We start from the raw sequence: 17,486 nt of genomic DNA on the forward strand, positions 1-17,486 counted from the left end.
TCACCACAGTCTACAAATGGTTCTAAGTCATTTGCGATATTTCATGGGTCCATTTGCACCAGATCTCTCTGCTTGGAGCAGACTCTGACTACTTAGAGAAAGACAAAGTTCTTCCTCTGAGAAGTAACCTTTTAACACTTGAGGAGAAGGGTCTTACTTGCTTTTGAAGTAGAATGCTGCACAGAACATGCCCACGATGACAATTCCAAAGATGATACATGAGATTGACAGCACCTGCCTTTGATATACTTCTTCACTCTCTGTGAATATGAAAAACAAGATTAGAATGGATGTTAGGGCAGAGCAGAGACCATCCCTATTCTTATACTTCTGAGATGATAGGAGCCTCTTCAAGTCAGGTTTTTTTTTTTTTTTTTGTCACTGTTACAAATAGGAAAAATAAAAGAAAGTTATTAAGATTCATTCTCTTTATAAAAGTCTATAGGATAACAATATTATTCTTTGAATCTGCATGGCTAAACCAGAACTATACACAGCTATGACAGTTATGAATATTATTAGAATACATCCTATGAATTCAGAACATGCTGGAAAACATACATTTTCAAATTTTGGTAAACCAAAAAATAAACCCATTGCTGATGAGTCAATTCTGACTAATAGCAATCCTATAGGACAGAGTAGAACTGCCCCATAGGGTTTCCAAGGAGAAGTTGGTAGATTCAAACTGTTGACCTTTTGGTTAGCAACTGAGCTCTTAACCACCATACCACCAAGGATCCTGAAATTGTGGTTGTTGTTGTTGTTAGGTGCTGTTGAGTCGGTTCCGACTCACAGTGACCCTATGCACAACAGAACGAAACACTACCCGTTCCTGCGCCATCCTTACAATCGTTGCTATGCTTGAGCTCATGGTTGCAGCCACTGTGTCAATCCACCTCGTTGAGGGTCTTCCTCTTTTCTGCTCACCCTGTACTCTGCCAAGCATGATGTCCTTCTCCAGGGACTGATCCCTCCTGACAACATGTCCAAAGTATGTAAGACGCAGTCTCGTCACCCTTGTCTCTAAGAAGCATTCTGGCCGCACTTCTTCCAAGACAGATTTGTTCGTTCTTTTGTCAGTCCGTGGTATATTCAATATTCTTCGCCAACACCACAATTCAAAGGCGTCAACTCTCCTTCAGCTTTCCTTATTCATTGTCCAGCTTTCACATGCATATGATGTGATTGAAAATACCATGGCTTGGGTCAGGCACACCTTAGTCTTCAGGGTGATATCTTTGTTCTTCAACACTTTGAAGAGGTCCTTTGCAGCAGATTTGTCCAATGCAATGTGTTTTTTGATTTCTTGACTGCTGCTTCCATGGCTGTTGATTGTGGATCCAAGGAAAATGAAATCCTTGACAACTTCAATCTTTTCTCCGTTTATCATGATGTTGCTCATTGGTCCAGTTGTGAAGATTTTTGTTTTCTTTATGTTGAGGTGTAATCCATACTGAAGGCTGTGGTCTTTGATCTTCATTAGTAAGTGCTTCAGGTCCTTTTTGCTTTCAGCAAGCAAGGTTGTGTCATCTGCATAACGCAGGTTGTTAATGAGTCTTCCTCCAATCCTGATGCCCCGTTCTTCTTCATATAGTCCAGCTTCTCGTATTATTTGCTCAGTACACAGATTAAATAGAAGATTTTTATCAGCTGCTGCAGTCTGAAATTGATAGAACATGCAATCAAGATGCATTGAAAATTATTGGTGATTGGAATGCGAAAGTTGGAAATAAAGAAGGATCAGTAGTTGGAAAAATACGGTCTTGGTGATAGAAACAATGCTGGAGATCGAGTGATAGAATTTTGCAAGACCAATGACTTCTTCCTTGCAAATACCTTCTTTCACCAACATAAACGGTGACTGTACACATGGACCTCGCCAGATGGAACACACAGAAATCAAATTGACTACATCTGTGGAAAGAAACGATGGAAAAGCTCAATATCATCAGTCAGAACAAGGCCAGGGGTCAACTGTGGAACGGACCATCAATTTCTCATATGCAAGTTCAAGCTGAAACTGAAGAAAATCAGAGCAAGTCCACGAGAGCCAAAATATGACCTTGAGTATATCCTGAAAATAATCAGCTAGAGGAAAAAAATATATGTCCATCAGAATGTGTCTATGCCAGTGATGGCTTCCAATTTAACTTTTTATGCAGTGTTGCTGTCTTTGTGGTTTCAGATTGTGAACTAGCCTTTGGTTGTTAATCTCCCATTCATCTCTGATGACTATCACTGACTTTTCTCATGACAGACAACTTTAATACCCAAGGGAATATTCTATTCATCCATTCCACAACCTCCTCAATACCAATGATCTGGCAAACTACATTCCAGCCATCATGGCCAAGGTCACAACTTGTAGCTTGTCATCACAAAAATGACAATAATTGAAAAATAAACATTTCACTTTTCAGCTACCACCATTTACACTTCTAACTCACTTTCATAAATATGTCTATGAAACAGCTCTTCCATCTAATCAAGAACATTTTATCAATGGACCTCAGCACTTAGTTTCTGCTAATTAGCCTTCTTTTGTCTTCATTTTTCTCTTTATTCAGCACAGAGACCAGGAGCTCATGATCACTGTTATTCACGTCCTTGTACCTTCAATGACGGTAGCCCTTTCTCCTTCCTTCTCACCCTTCTGGCAAAATAACTATATGAATCCAAGAAATCACTTTCTCCATGCCTCTCCCTTAAGTAGCTCAGAATTGGGGGAGAAAGTTACACAATTGGGCAGAAGAACATCAATAGACATTGACAACTACACTGCTTAAATGGACATCCAATAGTGACTAACAACCTTATCAGTCTGCTTCTCCACTTTTCTACGGAGTATCCTGCACATTCTCCATACTATTCAAGCCTCTGGTTTATTCTCTTCACCCTCCCTTTCAGATATTACTTTACAAATCATAGAGAAGCCAGTATATACGAAATCCTTCCTTTTTATAACACAAAATATGCAAAATCGAACGTATTTGTATCCATTACTTTCTTCTCTCTTATTAACACAAAGCAGTAGTTCTTAACCTTTAGTGAGCATTGGACTCACCATGGGGGCTGTTGAAGGACAGATTGCTGCCTACTCTCTTTTCCAGAATTACTGATTTAGTAGGTCCAGACTGGGGAAAGAAAATTTACATCTTTAACAAGTTCCCAAGTGATTCTGTTGCTGCTTGTCTGGAGATCACATTTTAGAACCACTGAATAGACTAAGAGCTACCAGAACATGAGCCACGTATATCACAATTACCTGGAGAGATAAGTTTTTCATTTTTAATGTCAAATTGATAGTCTCTATATTGGGCTTTCTGAATCAAAATTTCTATAAAAAAATTTACCTGAAAAGATGCTTCTCATTTACATTAAAAATAGAGGGCAATTCAATTACAGAAAGTGTGATATTTTTATCAAAGACTAATTCCTTTGGATTCCATTCTCTCCTATCATCTCAGAATCTTCTCATTACTGAGCACCGAAGGGAAAGGGATACACATCAATTCACTCTATGATGCAAGAATTACCTTGATATCAAACCAGACAAAGACTTAACAAGAAGAGAAAATGCAGAAAAATATCCTTCGTTTACATAGGTGAAAAAATTCTTAGGAAAATTTTAGAGAAGCACATTCAAGAACACTTAAAACGTGTAACAAATCACAATCAAGTGTAATTTTTCCAAGGAATACAAGATTGGTTTAATATTTTAAAATTTATCAATGTAATTCACCATTTTAACAAGATAAGAAAAAAAAAATAAAGAAAAGCTATCTCAATAGAGGCAGAAAAAGTATCTGACAAAATCTAAGTTCCATTTCTAATTAAAACTCTCAAAAACTATGAATAGAAAGGAACGACCTCAACTTGATATATAAAAAAAAAAAAAAAAACTAATTGTGAAAGAATAAATGTCTTTTCCCCAAGATTAGGAACAAGGCAGAAATATCTGCTCTCACCACTTCAACTCAACAGTCCAATTAGGCAAAAATAGAAATAAAAAGAACTCAAATTGTAAAAGTAGAAAAAAAAAAAAAGCCTTTGTCTATAGATGACATGATTATTCAGAAATGCTGACAGAAACTACAAAAAAATATCATTACCAATAAGTGAGCTTAGAAAAATTTCAGGACACAAGGTTGATATACAGAAATTAAATGTATGTCTATCTACTAGCAACAAATAATCAGAAATTTAAATAAAAATATCATTTACAGTAGCATCAATATTATGAAATACATAGAGATAAATTTGACACAAGTTATACAAGACCAGTAAGCTAAAAACTATGAAACATTGCTAAGAGAATTTAAAGAAAATCTAAATAAATGGAGAGATATACCATGTTCATGATTAGAAAGCTGCTCTGTCCATCACGGCTGGAAACTACTGACTGAAAGGCTTTCCATCTTGTAGTTTGGATTTGCTAGCCCCCACAATCATGTAAGCCAAGTTCTTAAAATAAATCTCTCTGTTTGTCTACCTGTCTACTTGTGTATCTGTCTATTTATCTATCTTATTGATTTTGTTTCCCTGGAAAACCCTAAGACACTAACCATATTTTCCAGTCATTCCACTTTTAGTTATTTATCTAAGATTAATGAAAGAATATATTCATTATATTCATAAATGTTTACAGCAGCTTTATTTGTAACAGCCAAAACTAGGAATTAACCCAAATATCCTTTAACAAGTGAACAACTAAACAAATGGTGATATTCCACACAATCATTATTGTTGTTGTTAGGGGTCGTTGAGTTGGTTCCAACTCAAAGCAACCCTATGCACAACAGAATGAAACACTGCCCAGTCTTGCCCCATCCTGACAATTGTTGATATGCTTGAGCCCATTGTTGCAGCCATTGTGTCAATCCACCTTGTTGAGGGTCTTCTTCTTTTCCACTGACTGTGTACTTTACCAAGCATAATGTCCCTCTCCAGGGACTGATTCCTCCTGAAAACATGTCCAAAGTATGTAAGATGCAGCCTCACCATCCTTGCTTCTACAGAGCATTCTGGTTGTACTTCTTCCAAGATAGATTTGTTCATTCTTTTGGCAACTCAAGGTATATTCAATATTCTTCACCAACACCACAATTCAAAGAGATTGGTTCTTCTTTGGTCTTCCTTATTCATTGTCCAGTTTTCATATGCATATGACACGATTAAAAATACCATGGCTTGGGTTAGGTGCACCTTAGTCTTCAAGGTGACATCTTTGCTTTTCAACACTTTAAAGAGGTCCTTTGGAGCAGATTTGCCCAATATAATGTGTCTTTTGATTTTTTGACTGCTGCTTCCGTGGCTGTTGATTGTGGATCCAAGTAAAATGAAATCCTTGAAAACTTCAATCAAGTATTACTCAACAATAAAAACGAATGAACTATTGATACAAGCCACAACATGGGTGAATCTCAGAACAATCATGCTGAGTGCAATAAGCCAGACAATAAATAGTATATGTTGCATAATTCCATTTATATAAAATTCTAGAAAATGAAAACAAATCTACATAACAGAAAACATATAAATTGTTACCTGGGGTTGAACATAGTAGATTAGTTAATGGCTCAAGGAATGTAATACATATGTTCATTGCTTCAATTATGTTGATGGTGTCATGGCTATACATTTATGTCACAATGTATCAAGTTACATATATTCAATAGTGGTTTATTTTATGTCAACTTTAACTGCAAAAAAAATAATTCTGAAGGGAAAAGAATATACAGGATATATAGAATATACAGAATATAAAATAATGCATGGCCTTTTATCTTTTACCTACATTTTACAATTGTCCTCCCATAAACCATTCTCCATGCAGCAGGCAATACAAAATTTTAACATATAAATGCAACCATATATATGTGTGTGTGTGTTTACTCACACACACACTTCTATTTTTAAAGCCAATGATTGAGTTCACAATAGGCTTAAAATAATACCCAAAGTCCTCAATATAGTATACCAGACCCTGCCTGATCTGACACTTGACCGCCTGAAGCAACCACTCTCTCCTCTTTCAGTTCTTCCAGAATGTCCAGCATTTAACCCCTTAGCGGCTGGACACATACTGTTCCCTCTCTCTGGAATAGTATTATTCTCATATCTGTTCTTTTAATGCCTATTCACCTTTCATATCTCAATTTAAATGTCACATGCTTAAAAAGGCTTCTTCAGGGCAGGGACAAGATGGCAGAATAGCCAAATGCTTCCGGCGACCCCTCTTACAACAAAGACCTAAAAAATTAAATCAAGCGATTATATTTATGACAAGCTGGGAGCCCTGAACATCAAAGGCAAAGTTAGAGAATGGACTGAGCAGCAGGGGGAGGGAGAGTTGGTTCAGAAGTGGAGAGGAGTTACCGGATCTGAATTGCTGGGATCCCTCAGGCACCATTCCTGGGAGCAGCTGTGGAGGGCTGGTAGTAGTGTTCGGCTGCAGTTTCCTCAGGGAGAAGCAGCCTGCTCCACAGCATACTCAAATCTCCAGAACCAGAGAAGAACGGTACTCTTGGCAAAAGCTAAGTACTTGTGTATATTTTACCATGTCCCCTGGCCCCAAGCCAGCTTCAGTGGGTGTTGATTTCCCTGGGCCTGAGATAGGCCCATTTGAGCACCCTGAACCATGCCCCTGGACTTGGAGAAGGAATAAATTCACAACAGGGGGAAAAGATAATTTAACAGCTCCATCAACCTGGGGAGCTCAGGTCAGAGGCTGGCTTCTGTCCAGACATAAACGATCCATGGACTTTGAATACCTTTCCCCCCTGCATGGACCTGTGTGGGCCTATTTCAGAAGAATAGGCCCTTGCTGGCAGACTGCAACTGTTTAAGCTGTGTGGTGGAGAGGTGGAGGTTTGATATTTAACTCCACTTTGCCTATTAAACAGGGTCCTCACCTACCCGTATCGGGGCCTAAGGACTGGTGGCTCCATTCAGGTCACACAGCCACCCACGACAGGGGTCCAAGGCTAACTGGTGCCTCCCAGTCCTTACAACCAAAAACACTGGGTGCTCATGGTCTGTCTGCAGAACCCACCCACCTGTACGCTGTAGGGAACAAGGATGCGCTTTCCTCAGAGGCACTCAGGGGATGGTTTTCAGCCTCCTGCCTTGTTCAGAGCGTGACCTCCTACTGCAACCAGATACTGGTACCTACTGCAAATACCCCTGTCCCTCTAATACTGTAAGACCACACACTTGATGACCAGCAACTTCGTCACCTAAGCTGAATCCACAGAGGAAAAGTGAATGGACTCACAAGCTCATATAGCTGATAAGAGCTCTAGCCATATGGTGACAGGATGTCAGAGCTCTAAAGGTGAAAATAATCAAGGTAGCTCATTCAAGCAACCCATTCGGGCACATCAAAACAAAACAAAGCAAGAAACTAGGATACAATAAACAAACATAAAATAAACTGATACAATAACTTATAGATGGCTCGGAGACAACAGTCAATATCAAACCGCATAAAGAAACGATGATTACTTCAACAAGCTCTCAAAAGAGAGAATCAAAGGATCTTCTGGATGAGGGTGTCTTCCTGGAATTACCAGATGCAGAATTCAAAAGATTAATATACAGAACTCTTTAAGACATCAGGAAGGTGATCAGGCAATATGCAGAACAAGCTACGGAACACACAGATGAAACAGTTGAAGAAATTTAAAAGGTTATTCAAGAACATAATGAAAAATTTAATAAGTTGCAAGAATCCATAGAGAGACAGCAATCAGAAATTCAGAAGATTAACAATAAAATTAGAGAATTAGACAACTCAATAGAAAGTCAGAGGAGCAGAATTAAGCAACTGGAAGACAGAATTGGTGACCTTGAAGATAAAGCACTTGGCACCAACATATTTTAAGAAAAATTAGGTAAAGGAATTTAAAAAAATGAAGAAACCTTAAGAATCATGTGGGACTCTTATCAAGAGAAATAACTTACAAGTGATTGGAGTACCAGAACAGGGAGGCATAACAGAAAATACAGAGAGAATTGTTGAAGGTTTGTTGGCAGAAAACTTCCCTGATATCGTAACAGATGAGAAGGAATCAATCCAAGATGCTCCTCAAACTCCACGTTAGGTAGATTTTAAAAGAAAGTCACCAAGACATATTATAATCAAACTTGCCAAAACCAAAGATAAAGAGAGAATTTTAAGAGCACCTGGGGATAAATGAAAAATCACCTACAAAGGATAGTCAATAAGAATAAGCTCGGACTACTTGGCAGACACCATGCAGGCAAGAAGGCAATGGGATGACTTATATAAAGCATTGAAGGAATAAAATTGCCAGCCAGAATCATATATCCATCAAAACTGTCTCTTAAATATGAAGGTGAAATTAGGACATTTCCAGATAAATAGAAGTTTAGGGAATTCGTAAAAACCAAACCAAAACTACAAGAAATACTAAAGGGAGTTCTTTGGTTAGAAAATCAACAATATCAGGTGTCAACCCAAGACTAGAGCACTGGACAGAACAATCAGATGTTAACCCAGACAAGGAAATCACAAAAATGAATCAAGATTAAAAAAATGCTAAAAACCGGGAAACTACAATGTCATTATGTAAAAGAAAACAACATTAAAACAATAAAGAGGGACTAGGAAATGTAGCCATAGATCTTTCATATGGAGAGGAAGACAAGGTGATATAAAAAAAATAAAAGTAAGGTTTAAACTTAGAAAAACAGGGGTAAATACTAAGGTAACCACAAAGGAGACTGACTATCCTACTCACCAAAATAAAATACAAGAAAAAAACAGAGACTTAGCAGAAACAAAATCAACAACAAAGAAGAGGAAAAGACAATATGTAAAGATAAACTACTCAGCACAAAAAATTAAGTGGGAGAAAGAAACTGTCAACAACACACAAAAAAAGACATCAAAATGACAGCATTCAACTCATTAAAAAATATATATATATATATATTTTTAATTACGCTGAATGTTAATAGGCTAAATGCACAGACAAAGATACAGACAGTGGCAGAATGGATAAAAAAACATGATCCATCTGTATGCTGCCTACAAGAGACACACCTTAGAGGCACAAAGAAACTAAATCTCAAAGGATGGAAAAAAATATATATATATCAAGCAAACAACAATCAAAAAAGAGCAGGAGTGGCAATGTTAATTTCTGACAAAACAGACTTATCCTGCAATCCCACTCCCTGGAATATATCCTATAGAAATAAGAGCCTTTACATTAACAGATGTATACACACCCATGTTCATTGCAGCGCTGTTTACAATAGCAAAAAGAGGGAAGCAGCCAAGATGCCTATCAACGGATGAATGGATAAATTTTGCTATATTCACACAATGAAATATTACGCATTGATAAAGAACAATGATGAATCCAACTCTGGTTTAAGTGACTCTTTCTGTCTCTTGGGCTCATAATTACCTTGTGTCTTTGGTGTTCTTCATTCTCCTTTGCTCCAGGTGGGTTGGAACAAATTCATGCATCTTAGATGGCCACGTGCTAGCATTTAAGATGCCAGACACCACTCTCGAAAGTGGGATGCAGAATGGATTCTTAATAGATTTTATTATGCCAATTGACCTAGGTGTCCCCTGAAACCATGGTCCCCAAACCCCTGCCCCTGCTATGTTGGCCTTTGAGGCATTTGGTTTATTCAGGAAACTTCTTTGCTTTTGGTTTAGTCCAGTTATGCTATTACAAAAACTTGAGAAATAGTTTAAACAGAGAAGAGAATATTCTTTGACAGTTATGAGAGAGGCGAGGGAGAGGGTTTTTCACTAATTAGATAGTAGATAAGAGCTATTTTAGGTGACGAGAGAGGCAACAAACACTATAGGAGAGGTCAGCACAACTGGACTAAACCAAAAGCAGTTTCCTGAATAAACTGAATGCTTCGAATGCCAGTGTAGCAGGGGCAGGGGTTTGGGGACCATGGTTTCAGGGGACATCTAGGTCATTCTGCATGCCACTTTGGAGAGTGGCGTCTGGGGTCTTAAACGGTAGCAAGCAGTCATCTAAGATACATCAAATTGTCTCAACCCACCTGGAGCAAAGGAAAATGAAGAACACCAAAGACACAAGGTAATTATGAGCCCAAGAGGGCAGAATGGGCCACATAAAGCAGGGACTACATTAGCCTGAGACCAGGAGAACTAGATGGTGCCTGGCTACAACCTATGACTGTCCTGACAGGGAACACAACAGAGAACCCATGAGGGAGCAGGACAGTAGTGGGATGCAGACCCCATATTCTCATAATAAGACCAGACTTAATAGTCTGACTGAGGTTAGAATGACCCTGGAGGTTATGGCCCCCAGGCCTTCTGTTAGTCCAAGACAGGAACCATTCCCAAAGCCAACTCTTCAGACACGGACTGGACTGGACTATGGGACAGACAAATGATACTGGTGAAGAATGAGCTTTTTGGATCAAGTAGACACATGAGACTATGCTGGCATCTCCTGTCTGAAGGGGAGATGAGAGGGTAGAGGAGGTCAGAAGCTGGCCGAATGGACATGAAAAGAGAGGGTGGAGGGAAGGAGAGTGCTGTCTCATTATGGGGAGAGTAATTAGGAATATATAACGAGGTGTTTATAAATTTTTGTATGAAAGTCCGACTTGCTTTGTAAACTTTCACTTAAAACACAATAAAAATTAAAAAAAAAAAAAAGACTTCTTTAAAGTCTATTTCTTACACTATACTATAGGCTCCATTGGGTTACCAAAAAAAAAAAAAAAAATGCCATGTAGTCGATTCTGTTCATAACCAGTCTGTAGGACAGAGTGGAACTGCCCCACAGGGCCTCTTTCAAAGAGCTGCTGGTGGATTCCAACTGCTGACTTTTGGGTAGCAGTGAAATGCTTAACCGCTGTGCCATCAGGGCTAGGAGACCATGTTTTTGTTTATTCATTTATTCACTCACCACCATATCCTCAAACCTCGTGTGGGATTTCTCAAGATGCTGACATCCTAAGACTTATTGCCTCAGTAAATAATTAGACATTTTTTTCTTTGAAGGAATTCCTTGCTTTAAGTTGTACATAATATAGCAATTCTCACTCTGGTTGCTTTTAAGGTTTAGCACCTTTCCCCTTGTTCACACCACGCCCTCTAAGGTTTCAAACAAATCCTGGTTTTTGAGTTGAACGTTGACTACTGACCACATCTATTCATGCCCTCTACACCACAGCCCCTCCCGACAGGGCTTTCCCCTCCAAACCTGGCCTCCTCCCTGTGAGTCTCGATTCTCAAAGCCTTTTTCACTGGCAAAGTGTCCTAAGGAAAATGGTGAAAACACCTGCTGCCGGATCTGAGGACATTACAGTATGATACAGACACATAGACCTCTCATTATTCATCTTGCTCTTCTCCTCTGTTTGCTCAACCCTGGTTTTCTGGTGATTTCAGGTGGCCTGGCCAGACTCCAGGAACGTAACCTGCTAGTTGGTTCTGTGTACTCTTCTCAACACAACCCACTCTCGCACTGGTGGTTTTATGCCCCAGGCTAGCCTTGCTCAGCAGTGATGCTGATCCACATTCAGCCCAAACCAGGCTGGGTGTCAAGTAAGGGACACGGAATTCTTCATACCACGACTCTCTTGGGTGCTTCCAGAATGCCCCCAAAATTTCCAGGGCTTGAGCCAGTGACTTGTGATTTCCTGTATCAGCAAAATTAATTGATTACTTCGTCTTTAATTAGACATGTAGATACCAGACACAATGGAGCTGGATGAAAACCTACATGTGCATAGCCCGATTTCTAGAACCTATTTTCTTCTCATGCCTGAGACCATGCACTACATCGTCTCTTTAAATATTATCACTGTATGGATTAAAGTGTGTCCCCCCAAAATGAGTGTTGGAATCCTAACACCTATACCTATGTGTATGACCCTGTTTGGGAATAAGATTTTTCTTTTGTTATGTTAATGGGTCCATAGCAGAGTAGGATGGTCCTAAACATAATCATTTCTCAGTTATAACAAGAACAGAACAGACTTCTGAGTTATAACAATGGCAGAACAGATAATGAGAGGCACTCACAGGAAATACAGACACCATGTGAGACAGACACCAAGCAAAGAAATGCCAAAGAGCCCAGAAATGTCAAGGGATACCATATAACACCAAGGAACTCATGGGGCTACTAGCAAGGAAGAACATTTTCCTGGAGCCACACACCTTGAATTCAGACCTCAAGCCTCCAGATCTGTGAAAAAATACATTTCTGATCTTTAAAGCGCCCCACTTGTGGTAGTTTTTGTTATAGCCAAAAAAACAAAAACAAAAAAAACCTGTTGCTATCAAGTCGATTCTGACAACTACACATTTCCTAGTTCTTATTTCTGTGGAAGTACATTAGGAACCAGTGTTTTAGAAGAGCTAGGCTGTCTTTCTCTCCCAAAGCTTTATTCTCATTTTTAATGTCTTTATTCACGCTCGAATATCAGGAAACAGAAGGAAAACATAAGGGCAACATCACATTATCCATTATTATATACATTATCCATGCTTCTGTGTAAAGGGTAATTCTGTGGCCCTGGCAGAACTGGGGTGAGGTTTAAATTTGGAAAGATATGAGCTAAAGAAATACAGAATGTGTTGTCAAGACATTGTTTGGGCATATTGCCATGTCAAAAATCTCATTCTTTCCACCTCCACATTTCTAAGCTCATTAAATTTTCCAATTTGAATTTGGAAACAAATAAATAGCTGTACCAACTCTAAAAAAATAATAATACAAACTATGCCATTTAATTCTTTAGTGTTGATGACTGCAATGGAAATAACATGACTTGCATATGATAATCTATCCCATCCCATCTCTGCCAAAAAAAAAAATTATGAAAATGAGGGATGATAATACTCATTAAAACCTAAAAAAAATGAGACTATGCACATAAACTGATTTATTTTCACTTAGAATCTATGTGATGCATTTGTTCTTATTTGAAGCTAGTCAGATATAGCTTGGGGAAATGCACAAAATCAATTCTGAGTTTAAATCAAGAGTGAAATTAAAACTCCTAAGACTGCAAGTGAATATATATACCCAGGTGTGTTACAACAGTGCTATCAGCCAGCGCTGTGATTCACAGAGTGTTACACAAGAAATAACACAGGGCGGTGCAAGAAGCAAGGGGCTCTGTCGGCCAGTTTTGAATTCGACTTTAATCTTAGCCACTTTTAAGTTGAATGATCACAGGTATGCTGCTTAGTTGTATAAACCTCTATTTCCTTACCTGAATAAAGGCAGTGATAATAATAAAGACAGCATATCTCTCACCCCCAAAAAGGCAGTGTATTTATTGGAGAATTATATCAAATAAATATATAGCACGTCATAAGTGATCCAATGAATTCTAGTTCCTCCTCCCTTTATTCCATTTTTTAAATTCTCTCTCCCAAACCTACAATATTTGGCTTATAAATGACACCTGTGAAGTGCATGATGCATGAAATATTGCATGCAAGATTAGAAATCTCCCTACAATTTCGATCATCGAAGTTAATTCATTTTACTATTGATGTTTTGAAGTATCTCCACAAAAGCCACAGTTTCCTGAGGCTAGAATCCAAGAAGAACTTAAAAATATGAGGAAAGAAAATAGTCAATGAACTTGTTTATGAACAAGTGTGATGTCACTCTATCACCTGACCGTCTGCTTCTGGTACTGTGGTGTCCTGCGTATTGCTATGATGCAGGAGGCTAGTCCACTTTTATTTCAATAGCAGCAGGGTTGCCTGTGGTGGACAGGCTTCAGGGAAGTTCCAGACTAAGACAGACTAGGCAAAAAGGCTTAGTGATCTGCTTCTAAAACTTAGTCAGTGAAAACTCTATGGATCACAACAGAATATTGTTTGATATAATGCTGGAAGATGAGCCCTCTAGGTTGGAAGGCACACAAAATGCACAGTGGCTGCCACAATGGACTGGAGCATACCAATGATGCTGAAGATGGCACAGCAACTGGAATGTTTTGTTCTGTAGAACAAGGGGTCACCATAAATTGGGGCTGACTCAACAGCCACCAACAATGTGGCTTAACAAATTTTTGCATGGAGACTTCTAGAATTCTAAAACTATTGCTGTTTCCCAAACCATTTTCATTCTAATGTTCATGGGGTCACCTTGAGTATGAGACTGACTCAAAGGCAACTAACAATAACAACGTTATAATGTTATTATTAATCAATCATATAATTGAATATGTAAAGGATTTAGATTCTGGAAACCCTAGTTTCAAATTCGAAGTTTGTTACTTTTCATCTATAAGACTTTAGCAAGTTATTTAACCCATTAGTACCTTAGCTTTTCACCTATCCCATAGTGACACTAATATCTTTGTTCAAGGACTTATATCTGGTGTTCCACATACAACCCATACATTCCTTACTACATAGAGACTGCTCAATAAATACTTACCCTTTAAATGTTTTTCATAGAATAAGATGGAGGGACATTGGTATTGTACATTCTTCCTTGAAAACAAGAGCCAGCACCACCTAAAAAATGTGAAGCTTTATCGGAAAGTATATTAGAACACTTTAGTGAAGATAAAAGCTTTTATGAGTGGAAAGTAAAATACAAAACCATAAAAGATAAAGGCCTTATGGAGATAACTCCAAGGCCCCTTAGGGCAATGGAACTGTCTTAGGCTGAATTCTCTTAGGTTCTCTAGAGAAGCAAAATCAGTGGAGCTTATGTGTGTATCTGTATATAAATATATACATATATCTTATTATATACACATACATACATAGAAAGAAAGAGAGGAGAGAGAAAAAGAGAAAGAGATTTATATCAAGGAGATGGCTCAAGCAGTTGTAGAGGCTGGCAAAGTCCCAAGTCCAGGGGTCTGACTGAAGGTTTTTCCTGACTCACGTAGCTGCAGGGCTGATGAGCCCAAGAACATCAGGTCAGATGGCAGGCCACTAGTTCACAGGCTGTGGAGGCTGATGAATCTCAAGAACATCAGGTCAGATGGCAGGCCACTAGTTCACAGGCTGTGGAGGCTGATGAGCCCAAGAACATCAGGTCAGGTGGCAGGCCACTAGTTCACAGGCTGTGGAGGCTGATGAATCTCAAGAACATCAGGTCAGATGGCAGGCCACTAGTTCACAGGCTGTAGGGCTGATGAGCCCAAGAACATCAGGTCAGATGGCAGGCCACTAGTTCACAGGCTGTGGAGGCTGATGAGCCCTAGAACATCAGGTCAGATGGCAGGCCACTAGTTCACAGGCTGTGGAGGCTGATGAATCTCAAGAACGTCAGGTCAGATGGCAGGCCACTAGTTCACAGGCTGTGGAGGCTGATGAATCTCAAGATCAGCAGGTAAGCTATCTCAAATCTGAAGAGCCCATGTCAAATGCAGGATCCAGAGCAAGCAAAAGCCAACAAGTTTTGCCCAAAAAGTCCACATATATTGAATGCAGGCCACACCCCTGAGAAATCTCCCTTTCAACTGATTGGCTGCTCATAGTATATCTCATCATGAAGGCAATTACACTGTATCAAATCTCATTATGGAGGTGGTTATATCATTACATAGCTGCCAAACTACATCGTAACTGCCAAACTACTGAGAATCATGGCCCAGCCAAGCTGACACACAACCTTATCCATCAGAGAGTGTTTGCTAATTATGCAGCACAAGCACTTTTTTCCCTTTTAGGACATTTCCCTTCATATGGCCCCTATGCCTGAGACCACTACAGAGTCCTCCTGCCAGGCTCTCTGCCTTGGACAGAACCCCTGTTCTTGCTCCTGCAAGCTCCAGGAAGGAAGCCTTTGGAATTTTTTCTCCAAGAGTATGCAGAAGAAATTAAGGGATCATATCTCCTCTAAATGCCCTTCCTCCTGTAAATGCCCTTCCTCCTGTAAATGCCCTTCCTAGTGGGAAAAATGGAATTATATTTATTAATTTTTCTCAACAAATATTTATTTAGTGTCAACTGTTTACAGACACTGTATTTGGTTCTAGGGATGAAAGAAAAAGGAAGAACAGACAAGAACCTCCCCATTCCTAGACATAATAATCTAGTAAGGCTAAAACCGTTAATTAAATAAGCACAAACATACATAGGAAATGGTGATTGTACTAAATGCTATAATGAGGAGGTATATAATGCTATGAATGCATATAATATGGTAAATTGACCTATTCTTCGAGGTCAGGTATCAGAGATATGAAGTATGATTCAGAGTTAATTAACCAAGACGAATGGTGGTGGGAAGAGTGGCTCAGGAAAAGAAAATGGTTCATGCAAAGGCCCCTCGGTGAGATAGAATGGCATGTTCAGAAATCTGAAAGGTAAGCATCTTAGCAGAGCAACACAGAGGCAATGAGAACGTAGTATAAAATGAATATATTGTTACAACAGCAGGGAGACACTGAAGAATTTGAAGGGAGAGGGGTGTGGTATACTAATAATTACATTTCTTTTTTCTGTAGTGTACAGTTAGGAGGCTATTAAACCAGATCAGGTATGGCATGGTGGATGTTTGTATGACAGTAGTAACAGCTCTGGTGGGAAGTACAGAGAACTGAGAGAGAAGTAGTGGGAAAATACTTAGGGGCTAGATAGTGATGCTATTATTTATGCTTGAGCATATTACAGAAGGATCAGACCAGGAGGGAAAGATAACAAATTCAATTTTGGACTCATAAGCAACATCACCACAAATGGAGAAAATATTAAAGTTGTCAAGGATTTCATTTTATTTGGATTCACAATCAACGCCCATGGAAACAGAAGTCAAGGAAACAAACAATGTATTGCACTGGGCAAATCTCTGCAAAAGACCTCTTTAAAGTGTTGACAATCAAAGATGTCACTTTGAGGACTGAAGTGAGCCTGACTCAAGCCATGGTATTTTCAATCACCTCATAAGCATGCAAAAGCTGGATGATGAATAAGGAAGACCGAAGAAGACTTGGCACCTTTGAATTATGGTGTTGGCAAAGAATATTGAATATACCATGGACTGCAAGAGAAATAAATCTGTCTTGGAAGAAGTACAGCCAGAATGCTCCTTAGAAGCAAGCAAGGCAAGACTTCATCTCATGTACTTTGGACATGTTGTCAGGAGGGACCAGACCAAAAAAGAGGAAAACCCTCAACAAGATGGATGACACAGTAGCTTCAACAATGGGCACGAGTATAACAAGATTGTAAGGATGGTGTAGGACTGGGCAGTGTTTTGTTCTGTTGTACACAGGGTCACTAAGAGTTGGAACTGACTTGATGGCACCTAACAGAAACAACAACAAGAGCTTTCCCAGTAAAAATGTCAAGTCAATATTTAAATATGCAGATCTGGAGCAAAGAGGAGGTGCCAGTATTCCAGACTTTAATGTTTAGATGATAACAACATAAGCTGAAAACAAGTGTGTTGATAAGAAAACCCCTGGAAAAAAAATAAAGTAATAAGAGAAGAAGCCTAGAATGGAGGGATGAG

At 39.0% G+C, this 17,486-nt stretch overlaps 1 protein-coding gene across 4 annotated transcripts in view; it reads right to left on the minus strand.

Moving 5' to 3' along the window:
• Nucleotides 1–17,486, minus strand: part of NRG3 (neuregulin 3) — a 1,465,063-nt gene that overhangs the window by 42,890 nt on the left and 1,404,687 nt on the right. For all 4 annotated transcript variants that reach the window (XM_064290319.1, XM_064290320.1, XM_064290318.1 and 1 more), the window contains exon 5: nucleotides 158–260. In XM_064290319.1, the coding sequence (XP_064146389.1) occupies nucleotides 158–260 (103 nt within the window). The remainder of the gene's footprint in view (nucleotides 1–157; nucleotides 261–17,486) is intronic.

This window comes from Loxodonta africana, chromosome 8 (genome assembly GCF_030014295.1).
Source record: "Loxodonta africana isolate mLoxAfr1 chromosome 8, mLoxAfr1.hap2, whole genome shotgun sequence".
Classification (NCBI taxonomy): Eukaryota; Metazoa; Chordata; class Mammalia; order Proboscidea; family Elephantidae; genus Loxodonta; species Loxodonta africana.